Here is an 18,055-nt window from a genome sequence, read left to right on the forward strand (position 1 = left end):
CATTCTTTAACTGTAAATAAGCATCTCAATTCGCCCAGAAAGGTACCAATTTATTTCATTCCTTGTTTCAACCCGGCAAATGGAGTAGATATTAGATTCACATACACAGCTGGAGCACACACATCATGTGCCTGAGACAGGGAGAAAAAGCACAATCTAACTGACAATTCTCTCTTATATGAAACATTAACCTCACTGGAAAGCACACATTCAGAGCCTGGACTTTGAGCTCTATGCAGTGCCACTAAAAAGGAAACCAGAACTAGTATGTTACTTGTTACTTTCAAAGCTTGCTCTTGCAAACCGTTCAACTCGTCTATTCTGGTTCTATTTGTGTTTTTCATGAAGAGTTAGACACAAAATGGTACTTACGTGTTAGATGATCCAAAACCAAACCCTGAAAGAAAGGCGAGATTAGAAAAACAATCGTTAAAAGATTAAATCGTTAAAAGATAAAATGAATGCATAAGATTTGTAGTAAACGTCCCCTCCCACACACAGATTGAAAAACATTTCTTTCCTGCCTTAGGCCAGGGAAAGAGTGATGGGCGGACAATAAAAGTCAAATCTGCATCTAGAAGAAAAGTGACTTGCCTCCGTTCCTAAGAGGGCTTTGCTTTCACTGCTAATCAGCTAGCTCCATTCATTAGTAGCAACTGCATACAATGTGCCTGGTATATTCACCTCTCCATGAAAATAAGAGGGCTGCTTTCTGAAGATGGAGTTTGCGCTTAATGCAAGCCAGTGGTGACAGGCAGACCACCAATGAACGTATCCTCTCTCAAAGGCTCTGTTCTCAGCCCTGCGTAAGTCACTGCAGCTTCACTGAATTACATCAGAGAAAAATTTGGCTATTGGTGTTCTAGCTCAGTTTTGCAGTGCATATTCTTTTGACACTAAGTACTTACATACAGATACCCATGCATATGGTACTGAAAAGATATTCATTATTTCTCAATATTTTCCTTTGAGAAGAAAGAACAACTCCACAAAAAGGGGTGAAAAGCAATAATCTGATGAGGTGTGTAGAAGAAGAGTGATTTATTGACATGCCACACAGCAAATCAGTGATGGAATTATGAGATAAGGTCTGAGAAGACGCTACACCCCACCCTGCAGCTCAGTTCTCCAGGCCGTGGTGCCTTCCCTATAGGAGGACCAGGACCAGGCAGATTTTTGACAGGGAGCTGAGGAGTCACACCTGAGTTCCACAGAAAACTGGAGACACGGGGCCTGTACGGTTCATTGTATTTTAGCTTCTCTTACCTCCTCCACCTGTCCCAAAAGCTGAGAATCCACTGCTTTGCGTGCCGAAACTGGTACCCTGTTGCGACAGCGATCCAAATGTTGGTGTATTTTGATTTGCTAGCGTGCCAAACGACGCTGTATTGTTACTGGTACCACCAAACCTGCAGTTTAAAGAGAAAATTTGTGTTTGCAAGCATCTCACACTGGAAGTTTGTCCCCATACCCGCAATGATAACAGCGCAATCCTTAAGCGAGGATAAATCAAAAGAACGAGACTGCCCGATATGAATAATTATAATTGTTCATTCTGGAAACGGATTTTCTGGTTTGGGAAAGACTATATATGAACATCTGTTCAGCTCCCATTCATAACGTACAGCAGGCAGAAAGGCAAATATATTCTTGCTTACACAGGGTACGTTTTCAAGTGCTTGGGAATACCAGCTCCAGCCATCAAATGGAATATATTAACTCACCTGTGTGTAGTTTTCACCCTTTAAGCTCAAAAGTACAGCATCGTTTCGTTTCACAAACAGGGCAGCAAACACAGAATTGGTCTGAGCGGCTCATGGCCAGAGCGCAAAGCAGAGCCCAGATACAGAACCCAGACTCCCAGCTTTCCGATGGTACCGTACCCATTGCCCACGTCAACAGCCTGCAGATTTCTCAATCCCCTTCTCTCCCCAGCCCATTTTGAACCACACACAGTCCCAGTGCTTTCCTGAAGTTCTGCACCTACCTGGCACTTCTCCCCACTACCTTTGGATTACTTCCCTAATTGCTTTTGGGGACTGATATAAGAGACACTTTTATATCTGGAAATTGGTCTCCTTTCTCTACCTGCTCCGTCCAACCAGGCATTGTAGAGCTATCAGCATGACACACTAATGAGACCATGATATGCATTATGGTTCTCTGCTCCCCCCCATACACTTCTCCCAATTCTAAACGTAATAGGTACGCTCAAAAAAGGAGCTCCAAGTGTTTCCCTAACTTAAACTGGGCAAAATGCAGACACAAAATTTTCAAAGGACAAGCTCCACTAAAACTCTGCAAGTGCACAATGCTACTAGTGCTAACCCAGCACCAGCCCTCCCCTGAGCAGACAGCTGGCCAGTCAAATAGCCTCCCAGCTTTGCAAGGCTGTGCCTCACGCTAGCTCCCGTTATTTCTGACTTAAAATATGAACTGACAGCATGTTAACCCACCCTTCCATCCATCCAGATCTAGTAGACTTTAAAAAAAAAAAAAAAACACCAAACCACCACATCAAAACCTATCTCTCCAGATAAAAGACAATGCTTGTAGCAGCGTGACAAGCAATTCACCTGGTAAAGGACATCACCTCTCCTATCCCAGACACTGTCAACTGTACCCACTGCTTCCATATACCGCACGAGATACAATGGGCAGTTCAGTGACTTTGCATCTTTGGCCCTGCTAACCATCCCCTGTGCCTCTGGTTTGGCTCTTGACCCATCCACCTTGCAGACAACTTCAGGTCAGAACCACAAATGTGGTTTTCTCAGGAAGGGCAGAACAGGTTTTGTTGTTCTTTTTGAAAAGAAGCAAGATGGCGTGATGCATTTTGGAACAAGAGGTTTTTACAGTGCTCCATCTCCTCAGGACTATGCCACTAAACACACAAATCGTGTCTACCCAGTGAAAGGAAGTGGAGGTGAAAATAGCGACAGGGGAACTTGTGGTTCAAACTGCTTCTTTCAGTCGCAACTAGAAGAACATGCCTGGTGAAAAATGCTAAGCATAGTAGCAGAAGAGAACACCTTAAGCTAGGGATAGATTTTTTTTTTTTTTTTTTAAACATATAAAAGACACGAGATAGTCATTGCCTGGTAACAATTTAATCAAACCTATGTTGCCCAGATTTTCAGGTCTTTTGTAAAGCTCCTACACAAAACAGAATTGAGAGGCACTTGAGGCTAGTTTATGAAAGCAAAACATTATTTGCTCACAAACAGTTGGAATTGCAGACTTTGAAGAAGTGTAGTGGTTTCTATTTTTTGATACACAAGTCATTGATCAAGTGATGCAGATTTTTCAGAATTGAAGCAGCAATGAACCACATGTATTTAAGTTAGCAGTGTGGTCTCAGGAACTTGGAGCTAATACCACACAACGTACTGAGAAGTAACTTCTCTGGATTTAGGATTTTTAAAGTTTCACTTCAAGAGAAAGGCAGAAAGGAAGTCCTGCACAGACGCTACATTATACTGCAGAATTAAACTATTGCTCAAAATTTTGTGGTGAGATTTGGATTTTTGTAAAGCTGCCTGGGAATTTTGCACACTCTTTTGACGTTTTTAAAATCAAAATCAAATTCCTCAGGCAACTCTGAAAATATCAGAGTGAGCCTGCACCTTCCCAACAGAGAAGAAATTCTCAAAACTTCCCACAAGTTAAGCCACTGAATTCTTTCTTGAGTCTGCAGACTCCTTATGCAAGCCGTCTGTTTGCATCACCACGCTGTTCGCTCTGAACCCCATTTTACCTTTTAGCTTCCAACACTGTCACTGAGCACATCCAGTGGCAGTACAAAATCCTGCAGCACAACAGCTGAAAGCTGGAACTTAACAAAATATCAGTTGAGCTGAAGCTAAGTCATCCCCTTCTTTGTGGGGATTTAATTAAGCTGCCTCTGTTTTTACCCTTTCCAAAGGGGCTCTCCAACTGGCTGCACCAGAATTCAGGACGTAGCAGAAGAACCTAGCTGAAGCCTCCCACAGCTCAGGGGTGCCCTGGCAGATGGGTATCTGCCTAACCTCAGGAGGAATTAACAAGTTACACTTCTGGATGTTCTAATGTGCCTTACGTAAGGGCAGTTCCTCCTGAAACTAAAGACAAACACTTGCGAAACATGTAAACACTAAGATTGGGAAGATATCCGGTTTCCTCTTTTCACTGGAAATTTTTCTTTTTTAATTGGGTCTATTCGGTCTGAATATAATTGTAGCGTGTGAAGGAGAGTTGCTTGCTGGTAGCGCAAGGTTTGAAATTCTGTATTTGCTGAACAAAACAAGGAATAAAGTGCTGTCTACTCCGGTGCCAAGCACAGGCTTAAGGGGTAAAGAAGCAGGTAAAAAACAATCAGTGTGGGATAAATGCAAATCGCTCTGGAAGTGCAGGCTGTTAAAAATGTTTCATCCCACCCCTCAAAGGTGAGAGACCAGCCTGAATTCTCATTAGTATCTCTAGCCCAAATCTCCCAAGTGGATAAGGTGGCTACACAGAGTCACAGATAACGATATTTATTATTTTCTTTGCTAGGCATAGTTTGTAGGCCTAGATTTGAGCTCATTAAGTGTACATGCAGAAAACACTCCTGCATTCCCTTAGACACTTGCAAGATGACTCACATTCCCCCCTACCCCCCATCTCTAAAGATTCAACATAGTAGTTTCAGCATTAAAATTATAGATCATACACATCATTTCCTCTGGGGTTAAAGTCTTTGTTTTATGCCTTTAAAAAAGAAATGAGGAACAAAACCAAACAACCAAACCAAGGACACTTAGAGCTTAGCAATCAATCACAGAATACACTCTTCACATTAACGTAGAGGTAACTAAGCATAATAGTTTCTGTCATGCAAGAATATTGCTTTCCCAAACCCTGGACCCGGGTTGGCTTACCCAAAGCCTCCAGCGCTGGCTGCTGCTGTACCCTCGCCGAACACTTTGCCTCCCGTTGAGCCCAGAGGGCTTGAAAAGGTTGGGGCTGAACCGAATGCTGGCACCCCTCCGAACCCAGGGGATCCCCCAAAAGTGGGAGGGCTGCCAAACACTGGAGCAGCACCGAAGCCACCTGAGCAAAACAGAGGCAAAAAAGGGACAAGAACATCACATAAACAATAATGCAGAACGAGAAAACCAAAACTAGATTTCCAAGCAGACAATCTCCATAATGGGGCTGTTCATCTTATATGGACACAGCATTACCTATAAAACTAATTACCACAAAGCTTCCAAACTGCAGGGTATTTTGTTACAAAAGACATGGATAAGAAAAGTGCCTGAATGCATACAAAAAACTGCAACCGAATTAAGAGACTATCCAGAAGAAAACCACATTCTGGGTCTCTTGAGCACAAGATCAACTCAGTTCCCAGAGCCGTGCTAGAAGGTGGTAATATATCGTACGTGCTTGCACCCTGTGAAGGAATCTCTACTTGCTTTATATAAAAAAGACCAGTATCTTAATTGTGAGATAGCAAGCGTGCACAATAACCAAGTTATAGTAAAAATACAAACAAGGGGTGCTAGACTGATGCTTTTATTATTATTAAAAAAAAAAAAAAAGACATATCCGTCCTTCACCATAAAGCTAGCACTCCGCACCAGAAAAAAAAAAGCTTAGCTTATGTAGTCAGTTTTAAAGTAAAGCTCTGCTCATCACCATTTAAACAAGTTACTATCCAAAGGAACTGCATACAACAATGCAGAATGAAAAGTCTCCTGTAAAGGTCAGCTTCGTCAACGTTTGCTGCTGTGGTTTGGTTGCAGTGTTTTACGCTGGCTTCTGACCTAAAGCTCTGGAAGGACATACAAGTGTCCTGCGGACAGAACTTCATGCATGCAAGTGCTTAAACTGGCAGAACTCCCCAGTCTCCTCCATCTCTGAGGATCAGAGAGTATATAGCAAGCTTGGTTTTTAGGTGCTCCAGTGATGCAGAAAGATTCAGGAGGCAGGGTATTATCTAATCCTGGTTTAAGTGGTGGAAACTAAGATGCAATGATTAAATGCCAGGTCAGTGGAACTGCACGATTCCTGCAGGGAATCAAGAACTGAACTCTGCTCTTGGCAATTTCTGTTTGGGGTTTAGCTGCCTTCTGCGGCTTTGAGTGGACTTCTACCCAGATTATTTTATTCTATGTTCATCTGCTGATATTATTGGCCTGTTTCTAATTGACACTGTGGAACGTGAAGGACACCTGCTCTTTTGACTAGGGATGAGGATGGGATACCACCACACATTTTAATACCCTGGGTGAAATTCCAGTCCATGTCAAGGTAATGGATACTGTTTGGCTGTAAACACAAAAGGTCTGGAAAAAATAAATGCTAGGCCTGAATTATTTAAACACAGATCAGATATCTTGTTACCTCTCTCTAGGAAGTTAGAGTATTTATCACAGGGGCTGAAGCTTTGCTTGGCATACGCTCTCTTTTGCAACGCATATTAACAAATAGTGAAGAACAGGAAGGGAAACATTTAAGTAGTGAAACCAGGACAAAGGGGGATTCAAATCAAGTAAACCCTTCCACTGCAGCTGGGAGAGGAAGACACACCATTCATTTCAATATTTAGCAAACATCAACAGAGAAGGGAATGATCTGAGGGGCTCTGTGTGAGTGGATGTGCCTTCTGCAGAAACCTCTTGAAAATCCTATCTCAAGAAGAATTTTGAAACCAAAATAAGCAAAAGCAAGGGAAGAGTCATCAGGTGAATGAAAGAAGAACTTCCTTCAGCAATGCTTTTCTCCTCCTCTAGCAAAATAACAGAAGGGAAGTATGCCTGAGACAAGAAACTCAGTCTGCTACCAAGTGGAATGCAATACTTGGAGACACCCCTTACAAATGGCTGTTGGATCTGATAGCATCATCATTATGCTCCCAGTCACTTCACTAACACGAGAGCACAGCTACTGTCAAAGCAGAGAATGCTTCCTCTCAAAGCACTGCTTCTCCAAAGGGAGTTCTTCAGCACCATTGTCTCAAGACAACTTCAAGGATGACCAAGCCTCCCCTACTTCCCCCAGTGATGAAGCTTCAATAGACACACTTGGAGCAGAACACCTATCTTCATCAATGTTCACCCTAAGAACGGTATGAGGACAGAGGAAAAAAGCTTTGCTCTGCCTGACCCTTTGGGCCTCCATTTTTGCCTGGTAATTAACAAAATTAACATTTTGCCATTCAGTTCTAATGAACATATCGCAGTCACCACTACTTCTGTGGCTCTTTCCTTGGGCAGACGACAGTAAAAAGAAAAGAGGTTTTGTGAAATTTCCAATATTTGATTCAATTAACTCAATCAACAGAGGGAATAACAGCTCAACCACAGAAGAAAGTATGATGACAGGTCAGGCTGATTTCAAAAGAGAAGGACCTGAAGCACATCTGATAGCAATTTTATGAGGAAGCTTTCCCATCGTAGACATCTGTGCATTCACTCACATGAAGAAATGGGGACAAAAAGGGTTGCAAAACCCAGAGTGAAGTTTGGAAGATAATATTCCAAGGAAGCATCAAAAATAGGAAAAATTTATTCCGTTCCATATTCTGTACTCTTCATTGTATGGTACATAACACCAGAACTAATTCACACAGCTCTCTGCTCTTAAGCTGCAATAGGAACTTCTGGAATGAACACGGGAAAATGTAGTTTACTGGATGCTTTTCTGCACAAGAGATTGTAAATCTCTGCCTTGAATCCACCAGCTAAAGTTCCATTCACTAAGCCATCAGTTATTTTTTATTTATTGTTCAGAGACAATTCCTGTACACGTACTGAGGCCAGGCTGTAGACATCTAAGTGATAGAATACTCTACTAAATATCTCACAGATGAGCGTGGGTGTTCACAGTGGGTGGACTAACAAAGTACCTGCTTTGTTTGGACTGGAGAACCCAAAGCCTTGAGACGCCACACTTCCACCACCAGAGCTGAAAGTGCCTGTAGGCTTCTGCTCTCCAAAAGATGAGCTGCCAAATCCAAAAGTCTTCGCTCCGCTGTTTCCAAATAAGCTAGAAGAATCTGGGGACATGAAGAATACTTGTGAAGCTCATAACAGACAATATTCTACATTACACTTCATTAACTGGATCAGGAAAAAGGGAAACACCTTTTATTTCCCCAACCCCCAAGCACAAAATGAACACCACGTTGAAAACAGCACTCTGCAGAGAGAAGCCGAGTTTTCTCCTATTCCCACAGGGCTTTGTAGTTCCACCAAGATCCATTCTGGATTTGATGGACCACTAACAACCCTTTATTGCTGCAATCTAGCAAATCACAGCGATGGATGATTTGTTTAGTTGCATCCTGTGCCGCAGCCACTAAAAGACAATCCCTCAAGTGACAAATCACAGTAGCTAGAATCAGTCTCTCTTGACAACACAAATACCAGTCCACCACAAATTAAAGATTCTCAGCTGTTTTGGCAATGGCCAGTGTTTCTGAACATGACTATCTGACAGGGCCTTAAAGTAGGAGCCAAACTTTTCCAGCCTTACTGAGAAATAACTCAAGTTTTCATCTTTCACAAGGCTACACAGAGTTTTAGCATCTAGTAGCAGGACGCAGGATAACCAAAGCTTTTCTCTGGTGAACTATCCATTTTATTTCATCGCAAAACCCGGCACTGCAATAAAGGAGGACTAAATTAGCAAGGTTAGTGAACTGACCTCAACCATTAATCCCAATGGATCATTAAAGATGTAATAAAAGAAATGGATTGCTCTCCCAAGACTTGGAAGTGCTACTTCTAGCCACTTGCAGCTCATTCTACAGCTTTCCTTTGTTCCCCTACTTTTACGTCTTAGCCACTGCTTCCCCTTCTTTGTGCTTTCTACCTGCTGGACTCCACCCCTTCTGCTTTCCCCTTCTGCCAAACCCAAGTCACAAGCGATGAAATAACGAAGCTGGGCAGTCATTAAATAAAAGCCACAGCTAAGAAATCATTATGATTATCATTACATGTGACACACAAATGTATGTAACAAGCGCAGATCTGCAATACCTGCGCACAAAGGGCACGAGAGAGCCTGCTACTATTTCAAACTAATTGCTACAGCAGACAATGGCATGTGTGCATCTCAGCTCAAATTTTAGAGCATTACCAAGACCTGTTAGCCCAGAAAACTCAAGACTAATGTGTTTTTAACTTGACTCTGGCATTAAAAAAAAAAAAAAAAAAAATCTTTACACTAATAGACAGTGATTGATTCCTGCCTTTACAGTTAATCCTTTACAGCTTCTAGAAAAAATTTCTAATAGTCCCTTAAAGTCCCTGGTTCAAAGGAACCTGCGGGTAGCTTTAATGTATTCTTAACTACTTTTCATGCCTCCTTTTGTTAGGTTGGGTGGCTGCACAAGAAGCAACATGTGGGCGAGTTGGTGTGGCACCTCACATGCAGATTGATTTAGCTAAAACACACGTGCAGACTGATGCCTTTTAGCTGACAACTGGAGCAAAAGAAAGGACAAGTGCTGAGTCCCTCCTCCCAAAGAGGGCTTTAACACAATTCCTCTCATCTACCCAGCTTTCACGATGGTTTTACGAGTTTATCTGTCAGAGACCCACCCTGTCTATCAAATCTGGATAAAAATTGATAAAAGGAACTCTATAATTCTGCTACCTTACCAAAACAGACTACTTCCCCAAACCAACCACTGAGCATATTTATTTTTCTTTACTACATTGATGTGACTGAAAGAATTCACATCTGCTCCTAGACACAAAAAGCAACTGAGAGCTTATCCATACGTTATAGCAAATTTTGATAAAATATCTTGCATGTGCTGCATAAAGATAGCCATTTTTAGGACAAAGCTGAGGAAACTGCTACCCATCACATACTTGTTAACCTGGTTTCTCTTGAGCATACAGTTCTTAACAGTTTTTACAGTGTTAGGGCAGATGAGAAATAATTAAAGCTTTTTAACTTCCAACCAAGTTGCAAGAAGAAATTCAGTGACAAGAAGAGTATTCAATTTTAAAGAAGCATTTGGCCAAGAATTCCATACAGAATATAGATATCCTTCATACTTCTTGCATCTGCTTGTTTGTTTCAATGGCTTCCCTACTTGTTTTCCATAAACCTAAAAGAAAAATTCCAGATTACACATCATGCACACTCTCTGGTCTCTGTTACTGCTAGAAACCTTTCATGTTAACACAGAATTTACTCAAAGACAACTAACGGCAGAAAAGCAGACGGGATCACAAAAGCAGATGAAAAATCACAGCACATTTTGTAGTCTTGTTTTGTTCACTTACTCTGGGAAGCTGCAGATCCAAATCCTCCACTGGAGGAACTGAAGGGATTCTTATTGGCTGCATCCTGACTCGGCTTTCCTCCCAAACCACTGAAGAAGCCTCCACCTCTCCCACCACTTCCAGATCCAAACAAGCCTCCACTGGAAGAAGATGGCTGCTAGAACACAAAAAGGACAAAAAAAAGGATTTAAGTGAAGTCAAAGTAGCACATGCCTCCAAGGCTGATTTTTCTGTCTGGCCTGTTCCTCTGGATGTATGAAGGGGCTGATGAACCAGCAAGCAATTACCTTCCAACAATGAAATCTTATTTAAGCCTGTCTTAAACCTTGTCTATGGTACAGAATAATGCCTTTGAAACTTGCCCTACACTGTCCACTTTCCACTTAGCATAGAATAAAGGCAGGTAACTTACCGCATCTCTATCTTATCTTGCATATGATAAAACATTTGTCTCTCCACACCCCTTGGAAGACGTTCACGCAAACGCTGCTTTTGTGCCCACTACAACAGCAAATATCTTTGGTACAGACTGGGACACTTTTTACTAAGCATGTCAAATTATATCTCCTGTTTTTTGTTGGTGTTTTTTTTTTTTTTTAATGTATCAGAAATAGGTAGGGAACCCTGAACAAGTCCACTATACATACCAGTCCCTTACTTCTACAAAAGCAATAAATACTTGCCTGGCCGAAGACAGTGCCTCCAGTATTAGCCGCTTGCCCAAACACAGAACCTGTGTTACTAGAACCAAAACCTGCTAAGAAAAGAAAGGAAAATAAACCACCAGAACTATTACTAGGGTATAAGACAATTCAGGGAGGTGACACTAGTCCAGAACAGGGGAAGGACAGGTCTCCCATGCCAAAAGACAGAGATACAAATGGTGTTACCAAACGTATCTAGGTTGGACAAATTTAAAGTATGTGCCAACACACAAATAATAAATTCCATTGAAAGTTTATTTGAAAGTCATTTTCCTTCTCTCTTCAGCCAACTTAAAAACAAGCAGAAAATAAAAGGCCTTTTCACTTGTGGGATTGTTGCTAACAATATAAGAGAATTGGATTTCTGTTAACATTGCTATAATGCTGCAAGTCATGAACAAGCACTGTAGCATTCTGATTTCCCTTGTGGAGGGAGGATGTGAGCTTTGTTACCTGAAGATTCCTGTTATAGATAATGAAATGTTTTGATTAAAAAAAGAACTCCCCATTCCATTTCCCAGTTCACTTAAATGTGCATTTTGTAATAAAACTTGCATTTCTATAATTAGGAACACCTTTCTCAAGCAGCGTTCACTTCCCCCAATTTAACTATTCTCTGTTACTGTAGTTAAAATGAGCAAGCAGTTTGCCTACAGTGCCATCATTTTTAATTAAATGAGCCTAATTAGTTTTTCTTCCTTGGAAATACATGTTCCCTATTATTACTATGTACTTTTCACTTTTCCTTGGGAGCCCTCTGAAGATTATACAAAGCTTTGGAAAAAAAACAACAATATATTGTAGCAATGTGGAGAACAAAAGGAGACTGACAAAGAAGGTTTGGGCTGTGTAAGTATTCAATTTAACCGTGTAGACAGGTAGCTGATGGTCACGATACCGCTATAGTTGATTTTGAGATGTTTCCAAATGCAAAAGCGGATTTAACAGATTATTTCCTTGCTAACCCATCACTTTGAGGGCTTAAATTTTTTTTGCCATCCCAGATCATGATACAGTACTATACCTGGCACATACACCCACTGTTGCACGTACTCAATGCAGCCCACTGAAGGAAGTGCTGCATCTGTACTTATTGCCTCGATGACGGTCTCAGAGCTGCCTTGCCACTTCAGTGTAACAATTTACAACAACAGACTAGTTTAAGATCTTTCACACTATGCTGAATCCAACCCACTTATTGTGTAACAGGCAGGACAATACATAATTCAAAATTAAGTCAAGGTAGACTTGTAAGTATAAAATGAATGCAAGATCGGATTGAAAAGGCTACATTCAGAGGCCTACTGATGAATAGTGCAGCAGAGCAAAAGCTTCTTTGGTCTCCAACATTAGCCTCCCCCTTACACACACTGCAGCTCCTACTCTTACTAATTGAAAAAAGAAAAACCAAAAAACCAAAAAAACACCAAACCAAAAACCATCAAGTGCCATGGGGGGGAGGCATTAAAAAAAATCCTACTTTCCCCAGTGATATACTACTCTCTGTACTTCAGCCAGACAGCACTGCTGGGATATGGCATCTCCCTGCAGTTTGTTCTTACCTGAAGCTTGGCAGAAGCTGAACCCAGCAGATGACGTTGTAGTAGTAACGGCGGCAGCGCTACCAAAGACGGATCCCCCTTGCCCAAAGCCGGTGTTCTGCCCAAACACTGGAGGGCTGCTTTGTCCAAACAACCCACCTCCAGTGCTGGCAGATGGCTGTCCAAAGGAAAAGGAGCTGGCGCTGTTGGTGCTAGCCGGTGCTCCAAAAACATTGCCACTGCTCGAGGCTGCTGTGGAAGCCGCTGGCTGGCCAAAGGCTGGCATTGTCCCAAACCCAGACTGGCTAAAGGTAAAACCACCTGAAGAACTGCTCGCTGGTTGCCCAAAGGTCGGTGCTTGTCCAAAGGTTGGCTGACCAAAGCCCCCAGTAGTGGTGGTGCCAAAAGCAGAAGTACCAAAACCTGAGCTGGCAGCCTGTGTGGTAGCGGTGGCAGTGGACAAGGTACTGGTGGTGAGTTGCCCAAACGGAGAGGATGCTGTGGTACCTGCTGGTAGTTGTCCAAAAACAGGTGGTGTGGAAGGAGTAGCAGTTGTATCACCAGCAGGCTGGCTAAATGCTGAGCCAGAAGAGCTGGAACTTGGAGGCTGAGAGAACACAGAGGAGCCTGCAGAAGTGGGGGCAAACACAGAGGCACCAACAGCTGGACTCTGAACACATGTAGTAACGTCAGAGGTAGCAGCCAACGCACTTGTGGCTTCTGCAGGAGAGGCAATGTTTGTTGTAGAGGTGGTCGTTGAGACATTCTGATCTGGCGGGGCAGATACAGAGACGGCAGGAGACACTGGTGCCTTCAAATCACTTGTGGAGGCAGGAGTAGCAATGGCATCAGGGGGAGGTGCTGACGATGTGGTGCCAGAGCCCGAAGAGACGGTGTCCCCGGCTGTGGCCTGGGGCAAAGCGGGTTCCTTAACGGACTCTGAAAGCTGTATCTGAGGCTGTGGTGACTGCGTCATTGGAGGTGAAGACCCAGCTGCTACAGCTTCATTTTCAGATGGCTTTTCTGACACAGACGGTAATTTGGCATCCCCTGCACCCTTATTAGAAGTTGCAGCAGGGGCAGCAGTTTGTGATGAACTCAAGAAGCTTCCAAATGAGAGGGACGTTGTAGCAGAGATGGTAGAAGGGGTAGAGGTGGATGTGCTCATACTGTTTGCTTGCTGAATACCAAATGAAAAGGTAGGCTTGTTGCCACTAGAGCCTCCAAGATTAAATACCCCAGAAGACCCTGTGTTGGTTATCTGGACATTGCCAAAGAGACTGCCTGTGGCACTAGTGCTGATGGATGGGGATGCCGTGGCAGCCGATGTGACTGACGTTGAAGCAGCTTCTCCAGCTTTTCCTAATGACAGGGGAGCACCAAAAGTAAACCCAGAAGGTACTGCAGATACTTTAGTTGACTGTGCTCCTGCAACACTGGTAGATGGTGCTTTAGTGGTGGTCTTGGCATTATCATCTACTTGACCAACCCGTAGTCCTGAGAAGCTCCCAAGAGTTTCCCCAGCTAGATTGCTCTGAAACAAGTGATCTCCTGGTTTGGATGGAGGGATATCCAGCTTGCCAGAGGCTGTGGAGGGAGCAGAAGATGTTGTTGCAGCAGGTTTGTTTGACTGGGTGCCATCTGCTGAGGAGCTATTTCCTACTAAGGCTCCTGGAGCACTTGCTGGCTTGAGGGACCCAAAAGCAAAGGAGCCCTCAGGGACTACTCCAAATTTGGAAGCCCCAGCAAGCGAAAATGAATCGGTCTGGGTGGACTCTTTAGTGGGGGCTGTCAGTGAGAGAGACAGAAGTTACAAGTTGAGTTATGGTATGCAAAGCTCATTTATCATTCTTACAACAATAGCATGCTTTAGTGCTTCACAGACTGTTAGACAGTGCTCTTGCCTCAAAACTGTAAAGCCTCTGACCATCAGGTGACTGCCACTTCCATGTGCATTCAGGAGACAACAGTGACATCTGAAGCCTTTATGGGCAGAGTTGCAGTGACAAACACTGTTCCTTTCATGTCATAGCCTCCACTTAACCATCCTTCTCATTGAGTACAGACAATTTCAGCCTTTGGCTCCTATCTCTTTTTCAACAGCTTGATAAAAACATAAAAGACCCGGTTACTACAGACCATTTGCTGTTAACACCATTTTCACCCCTTCTTACTTGGTTCAGCTAACCAATTCCGGACATTCACTACAGAACTCTCTGTTTAAACCAGTGGCTCAGAACTGAGTTTGGGTCATAAAAATATTTTCTGGCACTTGAAAAATCCTCTACAGAATCAAATCTTTCTTTACAAATTCAACAATTTATAGACCACCGACCAGTTTCTACGCAGCCTGTTTTCAGCTTTGAAAGACTAGAGAAAAGCTCTCAAATGTAATTGCCAAAGCAGCTCCACTTCTAAGATATACTGCTGTCCAACAGTGTGAAACTGCTAAAGTTTTAAGGGAGACTGGACTAGTTTTATTTGATATATTGTCATTTCATTCCTGAGCACCAAACACACACAGATTCTGTCCTGAAGACATTGCATTCTTGTTTGGACTATGGGTTGATTTGGACAAGGTACAGGAAATCTGCATAGAGATCAAATAACAAAGAGCAAAAGCTTCTTAGCACAGCTGGTATTATCCTTGTGTTTTACCCTATAAGTACATTAAGTATATTTAAGAATATTAGTAACTGACACGGAATAACGTAGCATGTTTCTTCCTGAGGCACTGAAACTCATTGTGTTGTTCTTCCACCACCAGCTAACAGAGGCAAAGGTGCTCCTACCATTTCACAGAGCAGCACAAAGTAGCTGCCCTCACACGGCGCTGTGGTTTACAAGTCTGTCTCCCGCACTTCCCACTCCTCCTGTATTCAGTGTTATTTACCTAAGCTTTTACGTTAACTGAATCTTCAAGTTTTAAGCCAAGTTAGTTCTCTCTGCTTAACATCAACAGAGTATTAGTAGCATTGCTGTGGCTGTGACAGTCTAAGGATATAAGCAAGCCAAGATTTGTAAGAAGAGGTGTTATCTTTTATTAGAGCAACCAACAACATTGGAAGTGAGTTTTTGACCACACAATCTCTTTTGCAAGACTGAAATAGAGGCAGAAAACTTCAAGACTATTATAAAGCAGATGTATCGGTCCCCTTTTTCCAAACCGGGTAAATACGGTCTACCTATGAAATGGAAAGGCAGCCTATATATTGTCAACTCAATTTTAGAAGCAACACAAAGCCATCCCAAGCATTCCTCTCCCATTACTAAATGCTCATTCCACTTAATGACAGCTTTCTGTGTCAGACCACCTCGGCAACTTTAAATCTACAGATTAAAGACAACAGAGGAAACGAGTACAGATGTTACCCTTTTCATAAACTAGTACCTCCTAGATGTTCTTGGCAGCAAATATTTTGCTTACTCTTAATTGAAAGGCAGGTGGCCTAGATTTCTGTGCATTACAGGGCATAATCCAACATACGTATATAATGTTATTGCATCTACTGCAATTTTAATAATAGAACTGCAACATAAAACAAGAACAACGCAATTTAGGAAGAGTAAGCATGCTCTTAGCAGGGAAGAGATGTTGTTTGCACACTCTTCCAAACTAACCTTGTGAGGAAGCGAGGCTGGGCAGCGTCGGTGATGAAGCAGCTGATGTGACAACACCAAAATTAAATCCAGACCTAGGAGGAAAGAGGAGAAAGGGAAAGAATGACACTTAGCTCCAAGTGTTGAAACTTCCAACCCCATGATTAACACAAATTTGAGACCCAGGTTTCCAGTACAGTCTTGCACAAAGTCAGGCACACAGGCATAAGAACAGTTTCTCTAACAACTAAACAGGCAGAGAGCTGCATGCACGCAGACTGGGCTCCATTTGTTTCCCTTCTAACAAAGCTTCTAGAGGGTTAGGGAGAGTCAGAGTTCGGAGTTCTTTTCACCACCCCGCATCCTCCATATTCTTTCCTTTCTGCTGTATATTTCTTCCCCATTCAGCTCAACAGCAGAACACCACGCATCAAATCCTGATAGCTCTTGGGAGACTAGCAAGAGCAGAAGCCACAGCGGCAACTAGAGTTTATTCAAAAGACTTAAAAGGTCAGAGACAGTGCATGTATAAAAGGGAATAAATGGATACTACCACCCGTCAAAAAGGAGATCAGTCATAGCAAGACAGAAATTAAAAGTTTCAGTGACTATTTCACACTGAAAATATTCTGTCTTGCAAAAATACTGTGATCTTTCATAAGGAGCCCTGGGGTCCTCCAGAGGCCTTCATTCCCTGAGGCTTTTTAAGCTTTCTCTGATTCTCAAGGACCAGTTGCTGATATAGAAGTCAGGCCGTTTAGGCACTGTGTTTAGCATACGGTTTACGGACTGAGGCACTGCAGCCTGGGACAAAGGCAGGGTTTGTTTGCTTTTTGAATCTGAATTTCCAGTCTCTCAAAAGGGCTATTTGAGTCTTTTGAAGAGCACAGCAAGGTGTTTGGGTAACATCCACTTGACAAACTTGCAGAGAAATGGTTAACACTGAAAGAAACCAGCCATTTGAACATATGCGTGCTCTGAAATACTTAATGTTACTGACTTCATGAAGAGAAATTCACTCGAGTATTAAATAGGTAAACATGCAGAATTTCAAACCATCATTTTTAAGGAGTCATCCCTCTCCCCCAAACATAAGATATGACCAAATAAATATTTTGTCATCCCTGAAAAAACACTCCATAAGAGATTTCAGAATAGCTATATGTTCATAACATGCACCTTGCTTTGCGTTATTGTTATCTAACAGAAATCACCAGATGGCATGGGGACTCTCTAGTCACCTTCATGAACAGACTACTTCTCAAACCAAAACACAGAATTTGTTCTGTTGTACTAAAATAAATAAGTAATTCAGCAAGTTTGACCATCGCCACATATTTCAAGTCCTAATCGGGAATTCCAGCACTTCTGTCTCTCAAACCTCTACCAGCATTTGAAACCCACATACGTATGCCCAGGTTAGAAAACCCAACATCATTCTCTTTGGAACCCATCTTCAGAGGTGACAAGTGTCAATATGACCATGTTCAGGTTCATTCTTCTTCTCTGGGAGCAGAAGCCTCCAGTGTTCAACCTCTACTGCTGCTGTAAAGCCCAAGTTCATTCTCACATGCCTCTGTACAACTTGCTAGGGATGATTTTCCTGCTACTGCTCTTTGTTCACTAAATAAAGAACAAGGTTTAAAACTCACTATGGTCTGCCTCTTCTTCCTTTTCTTTAACCCCAACATACAAGATACAGCATAAATGTTCTTCTCTGACTCTATGAGAAGTGGTGACGTGCACTCAAAAACAGTCAGTGAACCCAGTGCATCAGACCATGAGCAGATGCTTTAACCACAGTCATATTGCTCTGATCTCAAATCATCACCTGATGATGAGAAGTATCAGTCCACACAGCGTATGATTTGTTCAATAGTCCACTATAGATAAACCCAAGAAGAAAGCCAGTCATTCTTTACTCTTGATTAGTTACAGACTG

The 18,055-nt window shown here is 42.5% G+C and overlaps 1 protein-coding gene across 6 annotated transcripts in view; it reads right to left on the bottom strand.

The window, feature by feature from the left end:
* NUP214 (nucleoporin 214) overlaps positions 1-18,055 on the bottom strand; it is a 45,598-nt gene that overhangs the window by 545 nt on the left and 26,998 nt on the right. For 2 of the 6 annotated variants that reach the window (XM_082327518.1, XM_082327514.1), the window contains exons 28-35: positions 16,135-16,208; positions 12,535-14,301; positions 10,952-11,025; positions 10,269-10,425; positions 7,874-8,023; positions 4,899-5,070; positions 1,267-1,409; positions 373-397 (exon numbers count right to left, since the gene is read on the bottom strand). In XM_082327518.1, the coding sequence (XP_082183644.1) occupies positions 373-397; positions 1,267-1,409; positions 4,899-5,070; positions 7,874-8,023; positions 10,269-10,425; positions 10,952-11,025; positions 12,535-14,301; positions 16,135-16,208 (2,562 nt within the window). The remainder of the gene's footprint in view (positions 1-372; positions 398-1,266; positions 1,410-4,898; positions 5,071-7,873; positions 8,024-10,268; positions 10,426-10,951; positions 11,026-12,534; positions 14,302-16,134; positions 16,209-18,055) is intronic. The other 4 variants (XM_082327519.1, XM_082327517.1, XM_082327515.1 and 1 more) reach the window with 4 other exon arrangements.

This window comes from Platalea leucorodia, assembly GCF_965183815.1.
Source record: "Platalea leucorodia genome assembly, chromosome: 15".
Classification (NCBI taxonomy): domain Eukaryota; kingdom Metazoa; phylum Chordata; class Aves; order Pelecaniformes; family Threskiornithidae; genus Platalea; species Platalea leucorodia.